Source organism: Neolamprologus brichardi, chromosome 15, assembly GCF_056152115.1.
Source record: "Neolamprologus brichardi isolate AB-2024 chromosome 15, ASM5615211v1, whole genome shotgun sequence".
Lineage (NCBI taxonomy): Eukaryota > Metazoa > Chordata > Actinopteri > Cichliformes > Cichlidae > Neolamprologus > Neolamprologus brichardi.
Window position 1 is genome coordinate 24892133 of NC_142118.1, and position 15619 is coordinate 24907751.

A 15619-nucleotide genomic window follows, 5' to 3' on the forward strand; every position below is an offset into this window, starting at 1 on the left:
TCCAGCTGTGATTGTTATTAAACAGTGAAATAAACCAGGCTTTATTCAATATGTAAGTGACCACCAGTTTGTTCACACTGAACCGTCTCTCATACACTCACACTCACACACACACACACACACACACACACACACACACACAGTGGGAATATTTCTCTTTTGTCGATAGAGAGCCGCAATCATTGACTACTTTCACTGATTGATCTATTGAGAATGATTTGGAGTAACGGCCTGAGGCGGGTGAGCTAACACGCGGGGGAGGAGCTCTACACTGTGACTCGCTGAGGGCGAAGCGGAGGCGGGAAGGTGTTCTTGCAAAACAACGCTGATTGGTTAAGGGCGGGAACGACTTCTACTTCGGTTAAAAAGACGCCGGTTCGAGAGCTCGCGCACAAAATGCAGTAAGCGTGACTGAGGTGCGCGAGTACAGACAAACTGAGAAACTGAAGGAAACCGCGGGAACATCAGCCGGTCCGGCCCGGTGGCTTTCAGGGATTATTTCGGACGATGGGTCTGCACAAGGAGCCCACTGAGGCGAGGCTCACCGTCGGCTACCGTGAAGCAGCTGCCCCGGAGCGGAGCCGGACGGTGGGGGCCTGTGCCAGCAGCCCCTCGCCGCAGAAACCGGAGCGGTGTAAGATCGCCTCGGGCCATATCAAACGGCCCATGAACGCCTTCATGGTGTGGTCCAAAATCGAGCGGAGGAAGATCATGGAGCAGTCTCCGGAGATGCACAACGCGGAGATCTCCAAGCGGCTCGGGAAGCGTTGGAAAATGTTAACCGACACCGAGAAGGTTCCGTTCATCCGGGAGGCGGAGCGCCTCCGGCTGCAGCACATGGCCGACTACCCTGACTACAAGTACCGGCCCAAGAAGAAGCCCCGGACCGAGGGGAGGTCGGCCGGTCAGTACCAGGAGAGAAACGACACAACGTCTCACAAGACCCCTGCTGCGGCGAAGAAGTTCCCCCGAGCCGGCAAGTCGGTGGGCGGGGCCTTCAAAGCTGGCAGTCTCCCCCCGCAAGACCAGAAGACGGACTCCCGCCACCAGCGGAAACCACAGGACCGAGATAACCCGCACCAGCAACTAGACCCCCGGTGCCAGCAACTAAACTCCAGGTACCAGCTGAAACACCAGCAGCCGGACCCCCAGTACCAGCAACTGAACCCCCGCTATCAGCTCAGCGCCCGGCAGACGGATCACCGGTTACGGTACGTGCCGAGCACTATTACACCCAGCAAACGGGACTATACGGACAGAGAGGAGGAGGACAATGACGACTCATCCTTATCCTCCTCCTCCTCTGAGGAGGAAGAAGAGCTGCCCTGCTACAGTATCACCAAGCTGCCCCCCCGGGATTCCGCTGTGGAACCTAGCACGCTCCCGTCCTCTGGCCGCCTCTACTTCAGCTTCACACGGCATAGCACGCCGGTCCACCCCGCCTCCCTCTCCCCAGCTTCCCCCTCCCGCTCCGTGTGCACCTCCGCCTCCTCCTGCTGCGGGGAAGACCTGGATGACCTCCCCGTGGAGCCGCTGGATTTCACCTCCAACTTCCTGGGCGGCCTGCAGTCCTGCTCGGACCCGTGGAACTCGTCGTCTAGCTCGGCCTCGGGGAGCCTGAGCCTGTCGCTTGTGGATAAGGACCTGGACACCAGCGGATGCACGGAGGGGGGCAGCCTCGGGTCCCACTTCGAGTTCCCGGACTACTGCACGCCGGAGCTGAGCGAGATGATTGCCGGGGACTGGCTGAAGGCCGACTTCACGGACCTGGTGTTTACCTGCTAGTCTGACCCTTCACCCTCGGTTCGAGCTCCGGTCAGGGAGCGGGGTGTCGCGGCTGCTGCTGCACGGGCTCTGAGCGCTGTGACCGGCTGCGTTCTGGCGTGGACTTGGTGCTCGTGAGCAGATGAACCAATAGGGTTTTATGGACTCGTTTCTGCCGCTCGGGTCGGACCCGGACGACACTGACTGACTTTTATTTTTTTTTCCCGTTCAGGTGTGGATATTTGTGATATTACCGAACCGAGCATACCTCATCTTTTTAAGGAAACCAGATTAATATTTTCAAGCCTATTTTTGTACAGTCAAAGGAATGTCCGACTCTTCCACTGCTCTCCTATGTGAGGGTTCAAACCCCCGTGGCCTGCCTTGTTTTAATGGTTACACACATTCAGGCCTGTCTGTACCTACCGGTGTGTAAAAAAGGTTTGAGGGAAACAAGAAGTTTGTTGCTTTTTCATGCTGTTGTTTGCTCATTATTTTTGGTGCAATATGAAGGAAAAAAAGGGAAATCCAAAAGCCAGTGATTCTGTGCGTTATGATGGAGTGTGTATGTGAAGCTGAATAAATCAGCTGCAAACTGATCAGCGCCTCTGTCTCATTATTGATCCTCCTGGGATCTGATTGGCTCCTTTAAGAGCCCTGCTGCTTTATTAAACCTTCCATCAGTTTGTAATGTTCATGTTTTTGACTGAACATCCACGCTGGGGTAAAAAATCTCTTTAAGATTTGTTCAGTTATCCAATCATCCGAAATCTATAATCTATGCATTTCTCAGCAGTTTCTGAATATCTATATTTTTATCTATGCGTTAAAGGAAACGGCCAATTTAAAATAAGGTATTTTGGAGCTTCTGCTCACCGGACTCGGGCTTCATCGGCACATGAGGTTTGGCTGTTTTTGAAAATGTAATATTTCTATCTGCACCTTTGCACGTGAGCCTTTAGAGGGTTCAGACTGGCCCGTGAGCTCAGGTAGATTTAAACTGATGCTTTCAGTGTCACATGATCTTCATTATGTTATGTAAAGTTCTTTTCACAGATCTTACACATTTTTATAAATTATGTATTTTTAATTCTGATTTGCCTTTGAAGCAGTTTCCACAGAGTTTTTTGAGTTAAGTCAAAAAGGCTGATGAGCTTTCAGCTGTTCAGCACATTCAAGCGTTCCCCACACAAACGTGAGGTTTGGATCATTTTCTGTGAATTTTTAAAATAAATAATAAAAATCAAATTCAAGAGTAACATTTTTGCTCTTCATCGGGTTCCTGATGTTTCCAGATTTTCTACTAAATAATCATTAACTGTTAAACTACCATCCGGTCAACTCAGGTAGTTTATACCTGTATGGAAGCCTCTTTGTGCCAATCAGAACATGCTGATTCGAAATCGTACTTTTGATTTAAGAGCTCATTTATTTTAGTTTTTATGTAGATTGAGTTTTTTCTTTACAGGGTCTCTTCTGATTTTCAGTCATGTATATGCATCTATATATTACAGTTCAGTCTGTCTGTGAGTGCAATCCTGATTCTGGCATAAACGATCTTCGTATGTTTCAGTCATTGGACAAACTGAGTTTTAACTGGATTTATACAAATTTGTTCTGGTGTTTTTAGTCAAGAACATAAAAATGTTCATTTTTTGCACATATGGAAGCCTGTTTGTGCCTGTTTTTAGCTTCATTTTTCAGTTTTTTTAAACTGATAGTTTTTAATCTCATTCTGTGTTATTTTGATTGAATAATTTTGAACAGATTTATGACAGACTGTTAGGGTTGTGCGAAGAAGAATTATTCATTATTTTGAAATGTGGACATTACAGTTGTTTCAGAGCAATCTGTCACGGGTGCTTTTCTCTATGCTAATGTCTGGTGTGTTGGCGAGGTCAGACTCCGTTTTCAGTCCACGTCGGGCAGATTTGTGCAAAATGATCTGCTGCTGTGGACACACGCAAAGTCATCGATGGTTATAGCCTCGTACGGTGAACACAATTTGGCCCAATGAGAGGCCACAGGAACATTTGGACTTTTTTCTCTAAATGATCATTAACGTATTTTTAATTCATGCTGTGATCATTTTGAATTTCTTGAGATTTAACTTTTTAATCATATGTTATATATATTTATATATATGATTCTTCCATATGTTTCAGCTGGACAGCATAATTGCACCTGAGACATCTGAAGCCTGTCTGTGTATGTGAAACTCTGGTGTTTCTGAGGCTGTTTGCAGGCATGCATCACATTAAATGAGATTAAGCTTCCACACTTTGATGACCCCCCGTGATGTCTGACCTCTTCTGGCGTTTCCAGAGTGTGAACTAGTCCTCCCAGTTTATCAGAGCAAGGCAGAGCAGGGCATGATGTTTTCAGTGGTCACATGACTCATGTTAACAATCAGTGGACTTCAAAACTGATCATGAAAGAGTCAAGAAGTTAAGATTGTTAAGGAGTCAGAAAAGAGAAAGTGACATTATCGGAGGCACTGTGAGGGTTTTTTCTCACGCAGCTTTAAAAACAGGACCTTCTCTGACCTACAGTATTCCCAGGACCCTAAAACAGTCCCAAAGATGTTATACAAACATGGCCGCTACAGCACAACTCACTGGCCTGTGGACAGTCTGTTATCAGCCAACTCTTGATTATTGTACTGCAGCCAGAGACTGTTTGGTACCATCAGATGCAAAACTGGAACACTGTCTTCTTGGACCATCTATTAGTACAATGACCTCACAGCAACCATATTATTGGTCACATGATGTCATTAAACTGTTCAAAAAGGCTCCAACAGCACAAACATGGGCCAGAGGTCTAGTCCAGGTGAAATTAGCAGACAGCTAGCAGCTACAGCCACCTGTATCACCATCCACCTGTCCGTCACAGAGACCACACCCCTAATAACGGAACCTTTAAATTAGCTATAGATACCAAAAGAGTTTTTGTATCAGGTGGAATTATATTTATTTCTACTCACTGACTCACTGCTACCTCTGCTAGACGCTAGAGCAGGGGTCTGCAACCTTTAACACCCAAAGAGCCAATTGGACCCGGTTTCCACGCAAAAGAAAACACTGGGAGCCGCAAATACTTTTTGAAATCTAAAATGAAGATAACACTGTATATTACGGTGGCCCTGAGAGGCCAAACGGACTGCAACTTCAGAAAACACTTGCAAAAAGAAAAATGCTTGCAAAAAGAAAAATGCTGCAAAAAGAAAAACACTTGCAAAAAGAAAAATGCTGCAAAAAGAAAAACGCTGCAAAAAGAAAAAAAACTTGCAAAATGAAAAACGCAGCAAAAAGAAAAATGCTGCAAAAAGAAAAGCGCTGCAAAAGCACACACAACACAACGGAAATAGGAAAAAACACAACGGAAATGTTTCTGGGGAGACAATAACCGGACGGACCAGTTGACCAAAACATGCTAACAAGTGCACTGGGACTGGGAGACACTTCAACGAAGTGGAAGCAGAGCGGCCAAAGAGTAAACTTTCAAAAGTAAGTTCTGAATATTATGTCACTTATTTATGTGCAAATGTTTAATAACGAGGAACATTAAAACATTACTGTTGGCCACATGCCGGCAAAGTTATGTTGAAGTGTCTCCCAGTCCCAGTGCACTTGTTAGCATGTTTTGGTCAACTGGTCCGTCCGGTTATTGTCTCCCCAGAAACATTTCCGTTGTGTTTTTTCCTATTTCCGTTGTGTTGTGTGTGCTTTTGCAGCGCTTTTCTTTTTGCAACGTTTTTCATTTTGCAAGTGTTTTTCTTTTTGCAGCATTTTTGTTTTTGCAAGTGTTTTTTCTTTTTGCAAGTGTTTTTCTTTTTGCAGCATTTTTCTTTTTGCAAGTGTTTTTCTTTTTGCAGCATTTTTCTTTTTGCAAGTGTTTTTCTTTTTGCAGCATTTTTCTTTTTGCAAGTGTTTTTTTCTTTTTGCAGCATTTTTCTTTTTGCAGCGTTTTTCTTTTTGCAAGTGTTTTTCTTTTTGCAGGTGTTATACTTTTTGCAGCATTTTTCTTTTTGCAGCATTTTTCTTTTTGCAAGTGTTTTCTGAAGTTGCAGTCCGTTTGGCCTCTCAGGGCCACCGTAGGTATATAGTGTTTTTGTTTTTTTTTACCTTTATGCTTTGTGTGAACAACTAAATTAAGTAAGTAAAGTTTATTTATTAAGCGCTTTTCACAGACAGGCAGTCACAAAGCGCTGTACACAAATATTAAAATAAACAATACAATCAATAGACATTATACACAATGTAAAAGATCAAATGTAAATAATGTAAAGAATATAAAATACGTAGATCAACAATAGGCTTGTTTGAACAGAAAAGTTTTTAACTGCTTTTTAAAAGAATCCACAGAGCAACTAAGGTGTGTTGCTTATGAAATCCATGAAGTGCTACAGAGAAAATTACATTTTATTTATGTAATTAACATATTTTGAACTCTTAAAGAAATATAACAAAAAGAAAGACACCCAGCTGAACTAAAATGATCCATGTAGCAAACAAAAACTGTTGTGAGCCGCCACCCTTATATTGCCTTTGGGCTTTTGGAGCCTTGACCTGACTTTTAAAAAGTAATTGGAAAAAAAAACACTATTCCGTTAGAAAAAAAAATAGATATTTGCAAAATTCTGCCTAAATATGTATTTTACCTGGTTAATGTGTGTGGCGGGGCGTGGTCTGCAGCGCGAATCGGGGCTTTCATCTTTACGCAGGACTGTAAGCTGTCATCTGTGAGGCGTGAGCGGTGTTTGTTTTTAACATAGTTCACGGTGGAGAACAGCTGCCGACATAATGTGGATCCGAAGATCCATAACGGGCCTAACTGGGGTCGAAAGTCTCGATAAATGCACAGCGTTTCGGCGGGTATACTGGCTTCCGCGAGTGTGACGTTTATTTTGAGCGATGAAAAAATAATAGAATATAATTTTATTTTTATATTTCAAAATCATAATTTTCCAATTTATAACTAAAAGTTAAAAAAAGAACTAAACACAAATAAAATACACTTCAGCTAAATACTTCTAATTTATTTTCCCAAACCACGCAGAGCCGCAGTATAAGGACAAAAGAGCCGCATGCGGCTCCAGAGCCACAGGTTGCCGACCCCTGCGCTAGAGGAACTGCAGCTTTTGTTCTTTTTCCAACTCCTGTTGATTTTTGGTCTGAACTTTAAAAAAGCTCTGTCTCAAAATGATGACCTTACAGGGACCTTTATCTAACCTTTATTTAAGCAGGAAGTCCCAGAGATCTATATTCAAACCTGTTTTAGAGGACTGGCCTGACCTAAGCAGCAACATGTTCATGCTTTTATTACGCACTGTGAAAATGTGTGTTATCAGTAAATATACAGAGGAGGAGGGATGAAGATGGAGTTTGCTTAGATGGCAAATGGAGAGCTCAATACCTGCTAACCAGGTGTGTGTGTCTTGTCACACATTATGGTAATGCCTCTGGACAGTTATTTTAGCTGGTAGCACCCTATAACTTTAAAGCCAACGCTGGAAAGGTCATAAAAACTGCACGCACTGGTCGGTTTGGCCCAGTTTTAAGGTTCCACATCCACAAACACTCAAATGTTAACAGCTTGGTACTTCATTTGTTATATTGTAGAAATTAATAAAGAAAACACTTTTGAGTTTCATACAAACCAAGCCATCGTTTTCTTTTTTCTCCACATCCCAAAACTTGGTCAGCAGTGTTGATCCTGAACCAACATAATGATGATAATGGTGACGACACAAGTATATCAGATACATTATTGTGTAGTGTGCAGTAATGTCTACTCTGAGTGCACACTTCAAACTGTGATTGGCTCACAGGTACAGGATCAAGAGTACCACAGATTTCAGACACCTTACTGGTGTCTCTTCTGAGAAGGTTGGTTTTGATTGGCTGTTGTTTGCAGAGCATAGTTTGTCTTTGTTCATTTGTTTGTTGGTTGTTAACTCTGACATCAAGGCCTGATAAACAGTCAATCAGAGAGCAGTATACTTTCCTTCAGCTCTAGGTTGTTAGAGAAGATCCTCCTTGGTTTTCACCTGTGCATACATCACAGAGGTCGGGAAACGTCTGGGATTTGGAGTGAGCTGACTTCAGCGCATGTCGCTGCTCATGGTCGAATCAGAGGAAACAGTCAGACTGCTGACCTCTCTATCCCCACTACTCTCTGATCAGACGTTTGGCAGCAGATTAAAGGCAGCCGGATCCCCACCGGCCTGATAAATCAGAAGGTTCTGCTTGGGATAATTGAGGCTAACACAGCGGCATTCTGGGTAATAAGAGGACGACGTCATTGGAGAAGTAAAAATATATTTAAAAATGTGCTTTTAGCAGCAGAAAGAAGCAAAAGTCAGAGAGGCTGAGCAGTGAATCATATCAATAATAGATCAGTGAAGCAGGTCGGCACCAGAAACACTGTGCAGAGAACTCTTCCCAACAAACATGTGAGTAATTAACTACAAAATAAATATTGTATAAGGAGCTTGGAAAGAAAACCCACTGGACTTCTTTATCACCTACGACAACTGAGGAAGTTCAGGGTCTCTCCAAAGATCCTCAGGATTTTCTATACAGGCGCTGTGGAAAGCATCCTCACACAGAACATGAGATCGTGGTTTGGGAACAGCTGTGTGAAGGACCAAAAAGCTCTCCAGAGAGTGATCCGTACAGCAGAATGCTGCTGCAGGATTGCTCTCCCCCCGCTTCAGGACACCTACACTAGGAGATGCCGGACTAGAGCAGCGCAGATACTGAAGGACCCGTCCCATCCTGGCAACAAACTGTTCCAACTTCTGCAATCTGGTAGAAGGTTCCGCATCATCCGGGCAAGGACAGAGAGACTCAAGAGGAGCTTCTATCCCCAAGCCATCTGGGCCCTAAACACACACACCCGCCCTCTCACATCATCTATAATTGACTGAGACAGGACTCTCTTCCAAACACTCTAAACCCAGGCACAATGTACATTCCAAATTCCTTTAATTTTAAATATGTGTATATTGTCTATTCTGTAAAATAGTCAGATGTCTATTCATATTAATGTACAGAATTCACCTGCTTGCTGCTACTACTGCACATTCACCCAATGTATATACTATATATATATATAATATAATGTTCTTCCTCTACCCGCCTCCATTTTTGCACATGTCGAGGAGCGTGTCAGGCTACATTTCACTGTGTGTTATACTTGTATAACTATGCATGTGACAAATAAAGAACCTTGAACCTTGAACCTAGGTTTCTTGAAGACGTGTCGCCTCTCCTGCAAAAATCAGAGCTTTGTAAAATCAAAGGTAAAGCTCGTCTTCCTTGGGCCGACTACACCTCCTCAAAATGTTTAATGAAATTCAGCCTGGAGGTTTTTTATCACTGATGTCTGAAGCAAGAACAGCAGAGACAAACGAAAAGTAACCAGTAAAACATGAAGGGAAACAAACACATAGGAGCCGACGCCGGTACCATCACAGACCACGGTGACTGCAGCGCCCCTGTCAGGCTGGCAGGTGTGGCCCTGTGTTTGGTGAGTTGTGGAGGCGAACATCTGAGCTCTGATCCCGGCTCTGATTGGCTTCCTCTGCTGTGTTTGCATATTTTCACCGGAGCGTGAATCTTATCAACCACTCGCTTTTATCTGAAACATCAGAGCAGCAGCCGCGATGCATTCACTGACACCCCACAGGGACTGCCATCAAGTTCATCTGCATAGCAATGCATTCACTGACGTGCATTTTTGAGCTTCATGTTTTAAAAGCATCTGGACTTCTTTAAGTTGCTTGAAGACATTTCACCTCTCATCCGAGAAGCTTTTTCAAATAAGAGGTGAAACGTCTTCAAGCAGCTTAAAGAAGTCCAGACACTTTTCTTTCCTCCATCACTGACGACGATGACCTGGATGACTGAGAACCTTCACAGACAAAGTCACCCAGACTTCTTCCTATGTTTCCCATCATGCTTCTCACCTTCTCTGAAGCTGATGGAGGACAGCTAAGGGTCAACTGACTGATCGGCTGTGTTTACGTTTGTGATGTTTGATAAATTAACAACAATAACTCAAATAATTAAAAGAATACAAAATAAAACTTAATTAAATAAAACAAATATCTTCAAACAGCTCATCTGTGGCACCTGCTGGACAACAACTCCCATCTTCCACTCTGCTCCTGCAGTTTCAGAAAAGAGCAGCTGAAGAAGAAACTTGACAAGTCGAAAAAATTGTAAATGAAGAAAAAATACATTATTGAACAAAGTCAGCATTTAAAAATAAAAAGTGAAATAAAACTTTATCAAGCAGAGAGAAAATAAATCAGAATGTGGCTCAAAAGCACAGAAATAAAAAGCAAATAATTAATGAACATAATGAATAAACACAACTGCAGTTTACCAGATAAAATACAAAAAGAAAAAATTCAGAAAGAATTCAAATAAAAAACAAGGATATTCACACACACACATATAGGTGTATATATATATATATATATATATATACATACATACATACACACACACACATATATATATATATATACACTCACACACACATACATTAAAAAAATGAATTAAATATGTGAAGAAAATAAAGTCTTTAAAGTCTAACTTTTTAAAATTATCCTAATGGTTTAGATTTGTTTGCCACAAATGTTTGTTTGCTTATTTGTTTGTGAAGTGGACACATCAACAGATTTATTTCCTCACAGGAAGTAATTGATGAAAGTCAGCGGGCTCATTTGGTTCAGTTCATTCCTACATTTCACATCATACCCTCACTTTTACCTGGTTGGCTCAAACCAGAGTCAATGAAGGGGAGAGTTGTGTCATTCCAGTCACTCCTGTGGCCCATTTTTTGCAGTAATGGCAGATCATGGAGCGTCGCCATAGTTACAATAGTTAGCAGTCTATGCTAGTCATGCCCCAGACTCCAGGGCCGTGCAGAGATGTTTGAAAGGGCGGGTGCTCAAAGCTCTTTCACATCCCCCCTCCCCTGCATGTGTCTGACAGACTCTGAGGCATTTATAAAAGGTAAAAACAGGTCTGTGTCATCAGCACACAATCCAATGGGCCGCTCAGCACTGTGGGAATTATGTGACGGCAGCAAATTCTGCCCCCTGCTGACACGTCTGAGATTTAACATTTAATCAGCTTCAGACTGTCTGATGAACTGCAGTTTTAAATAAAGCACTGTTAAAAACTTTAATTATCCTTCAGCTCCACAGACAAAGGACGAACAGTCTTCGTCATCATCACATCTTCACCATCAACATGTTCACCATGTTTCATTGTTGCTGTTTCCTGCTATAGTCCAGGCGGATCAGAGTCATGTGACTGCAGGAGAGGCAGATGTTTGGCATCTTATCACCGTGATGATCATCCCCATGGTAACAGCATTCCGATCCTGCTGAAACATCCAAACCAGGACACACACACACACTCACACTCGTTTTTATATCTTTGTGGGGACATCTAATTGAGATAATACTTCCCCTATGCGCTAACCCTAACAATTCAATTCAATTCAATTTTATTTATATAGCGCCAAATCACAACAAAATTCGCCTCAAGGCGCTTCATAGATACAGAGAAAAACCCAACAATCATATGACCCCCTATGAGCAAGCACTTTGGCGACAGTGGGAAGGAAAAACTCCCTTTTAACAGGAAGAAACCTCCGGCAGAACCAGGCTCAGGGAGGGGCGGCCATCTGCTGCGACCGGTTGGGGTGAGAGAAGGAAGACAGGATAAAAGACATGCTGTGGAAGAGAGACAGAGGTTAATAACAGATATGATTCAATGCAGAGAGGTCTGTTAATACATAGTGAGCGAGAAAGGTGACTGGAAAGGAAAAACTCAATGCATCATGGGAATCCCCCGGCAGCCTACATCTATTGCAGCATAACTAAGGGAGGATTCAGGGTCACCTGGTCCAGCCCTAACTATATGCTTTAGCAAAAAGGAAAGTTTTAAGCCTAATCTTAAAAGTAGAGATAGTGTCTGTCTCCCGAATCCAAACTGGAAGCTGGTTCCACAGAAGAGGGGCCTGAAAACTGAAGGCTCTCCCTCCCATTCTACTTTTAAATACTCTAGGAACAACAAGTAGGCCTGCAGAGCGGGAGCGAGGTGCTCTAATAGGGTGATATGGTACTACAAGGTCATTAAGATAAGATGGGGCCTGATTATTTAAGACCTTGTATGTGAGGAGCAGGATTTTGAATTCAATTCTGGATTTAACAGGAAGCCAATGAAGGGAAGCCAAAACAGGAGAAATATGCTCTCTCTTTCTAGTCCCTGTCAGTACTCTTGCTGCAGTATTTTGGATTAACTGAAGGCTTTTCAGTGAGTTTTTTGGACATCCTGATAATAATGAATTGCAGTAGTCCAGCCTGGAAGTAATAAATGCATGAACTAGCTTTTCAGCGTCACTCTGAGACAGGATATTTCTAATTTTAGAGATGTTGCGCAAATGGAAGAACGCAGTCTTACATATTTTATTAATATGTGCGTTGAAGGACATATCCTGGTCAAAAATGACTCCAAGGTTCCTCACAGTGTTACTGGAGGCCAAGGTAATGCCATCCAGAGTAAGAATCTGGTTAGATACCATATTTCTAAGATTTTCAGCGCCGAGTACAATGACCTCAGTTTTATCTGAGTTAAGAAGCAGAAAGTTAGTGGCCATCCAGGTCTTTATGTCTTTAAGACATTCCTGCAGTTTAACTAATTGGTGTGTGTTATCTGGCTTCATGGACAGATAGAGCTGGGTGTCATCTGCATAGCAGTGAAAATGTATGCTATGTCTTCTAATGATGCTGCCTAGGGGAAGCATGTATAATGTAAACAGAATTGGTCCTAGCACTGAACCCTGTGGAACTCCATAATTAACCTCAGTGTGTGAAGAGGACTCTCCATTTACATGCACAAATTGGAGTCTATTAGATAGATATGATACAAACCACTGCAGTGCAGTACCTGTAATACCTACAGCATGTTCTAATCGCTCTAATAGGATATTATGGTCAACAGTATCGAATGCTGCACTAAGGTCAAGAAGGACAAGCACAGAGATGAGTCCACTGTCAGAGGCCATAAGAAGATCATTTGTAACCTTCACTAAAGCTGTTTCTGTGCTGTGATGAACTCTGAAACCTGACTGAAACTCTTCAAATAAACCATTCCTCTGCAGATGATCTGTTAGCTGTTTGACAACTACTCTCTCAAGGATTTTTGATATGAAAGGAAGGTTGGAGATTGGCCTATAATTAGCTAAGACTGCTGGGTCTAGAGATGGCTTTTTGAGTAAAGGTTTAACTGCAGCCACCTTGAAGGCCTGTGGTACATAGCCGATTATTAGAGATAGGTTGATCATATTTAAGATCGAAGAATTAATTAATGGCAGGACTTCCTTGAGCAGTTTTGTAGGAATAGGGTCTAAAAGACACGTTGATGGTTTGGAGGAAGTAATTATTGAAGTTAACTCAGAAAGATCAATTGGAGAAAGAGAGTCTAACTTAACATCAATGGTACTAAGAGTAGCTGTAGATAATATTAAATCTGTGGGATGATTATTGGTAATTTTTTCTCTAATGATAAAAATTTTATTTGTGAAGAAGTTCATGAAGTCATTACTAGTTAACGTTAAAGGGATGGTTGGCTCAAAAGAGCTCTGACTTTTTGTCAGCCTGGCTACAGTGCTGAAGAGAAACCTGGGGTTGTTCTTATTTTCTTCAATCAGTGACGAGTAGTAAGCTGTTCTGGCTTTGCGGAGGGCTTTCTTATAAAGCAACAAACTATTTCTCCAGGCTAAATGATGATCCTCTAAATTTGTGACACGCCATTTCCTCTCCAGATTACGAGTCATCTGCTTTAGGGTACGTGTTTGAGAATTATACCACGGAGTCAGGTACTTCTGATTAGAGACCTTAGTTTTCACTGGAGCTACAGTATCCAGAGTCGTACGCAGTGAGGAGGTGAAATTATTAACAAGATAATCGACCTCTGTTGGGGTAGCGTTCAGATAGCTGCTCTGCTCTGTGTTGGTACAGGGCATTGACGATGATAACAGTGGCTGGATTATATTCTTAAACTTGGTTACAGCGCTTTCAGAAAGACATCTACTTTGATAAAGTCTACTCTCCACTGCTGTGTAATCAATTATTGTAAATGTAAATGTTATCAGGAAATGATCAGACAGGAGAGGGTTTTCAGGAAACACTGTTAAATGTTCAGTTTCTATGCCATATGTTAAAACAAGATCTAGAGTGTGATTAAAGTGGTGGGTGGGTTCTTTTACATTTTGAGAGAAACCAATTGAGTCTAACAACAGATTAAATGCCATGTTGAGGCTGTCATTTTTAGCATCTACATGGATGTTAAAATCACCCACAATAAGTATTTTATCTGAGCTCAGAACTAAATTAGATATAAAGTCTGAGAAATCAGACAGAAACTCTGTGTAAGGCCCAGGTGGACGATAGATGATAACAAGTAAGACTGGTTTCTGAGTTTCACAGCTGGGGTGGACAATGTTAAGCATCAGGCTTTCAAATGAATTAAAAGTCTGTCTTGGTCTTTCATTAATTAATAGACTGGTGTGAAAAATTGCTGCCACACCGCCCCCTCGACCTGTGCTTCGAGATTTCTGGTAGTTAGAATGACTCGGGGGTGTTGATTCATTTAAACTAACATAATCATCCTGCTGCAACCAGGTTTCTGTAAGGCAGAGTAAATCAATTTGTTGATCAATTATTAAGTCATGTACTAACAGAGACTTGGAGGAGAGAGACCTAATATTTAATAATCCACATTTCACTGTTTTACTCTTTGGTTCAGATGTGAATATGTTGAAGTTGTTTGTTGCTGGTTTTTAGTTTGTTTTTTGTCTTTTTGGAAGCTGACACAGTCTCTATGGAGATGGGTTTTTGGGGGGGTAGCAGGAGGAGAGAAGCTGCAGAGAGGCGTGTAAGACTGCAACTCTGCTTCCTGGTCCCAACTCTGGATAGTCATATTTTGAGGGGTTTAATAAATTTGTCCATATTTCTAGAAATGAGAGCTGCTCCATCCAAAGTGGGATGGATGCCGTCTCTCCTAACAAGACCAGGTTTCCTCCAGAAGGTTTGCCAATTATCTATGAAGCCCACATCGTTTCTGGGACACCACTCAGACAGCCAGCAATTTAAGGAGAACATGCGGCTAAACATGTCACTCCTGGTCTGATTGGGGAGGGGACCAGAGAAAACTACAGAGTCCGATATTGTTTTGGCAAAGTTGCACACCGATTCAATATTGATTTTAGTGACCTCCGATTGGCGTAACCAGGTGTCATTATTGCCGACGTGAATTATGATTTTACTGAATTTATGTTTACCCTTAGCCAGCAGTTTTAAATTTCCTTCAATGTCGCCTGCTCTGGCCCCTGGAAGACAATTGACTATGGTTGCCGGTGTCTCTAGCTTCACATGTCTGAGAACAGAATCACCAATTACCAGAGTTCGGGGTGTGCCGCCGAGTGGGGAAAAACGGTTAGACACATGAACGGGTTGGTGGTGTACCTGGGGCTTCTGTTTAGGACTATGCTTCCTCCTCACCGTCACCCAGGCGCCGTCTTTCCCCAGCTGCTTGGGATCTGCCGGGGAACAGCTAGCGGGGCCTACGCTATCTTCGGCTGCACCAGCTACAGGGGCCTGGCTAGCTAAGGGTGAGTGAAGGGTGCGAAGCAGAGTCTCCAATTCAGTAATCCTGGCCTCCAGAGCTGCAAATATGCTACATTTGTTACAGATATCATTACTGCTAAAGGAGGCCGAGGAGTAACTAAACATCTGACACAATGAGAAAGAAAGTGCAGGAGGGAC

The 15619-nt window shown here is 42.7% G+C and overlaps 1 protein-coding gene across 1 annotated transcript; it reads left to right on the forward strand.

The window, feature by feature from the left end:
• Positions 1-355: 355 nt before the first annotated feature.
• On the forward strand, positions 356-2363 carry sox11b (SRY-box transcription factor 11b). Its single transcript, XM_006810748.3, has one exon. The coding sequence runs from the start codon at positions 508-510 to the stop codon at positions 1783-1785; it is 1278 nt and encodes a 425-aa protein (XP_006810811.3). The 5' UTR covers positions 356-507; the 3' UTR covers positions 1786-2363.
• Positions 2364-15619: the final 13256 nt, after the last annotated feature.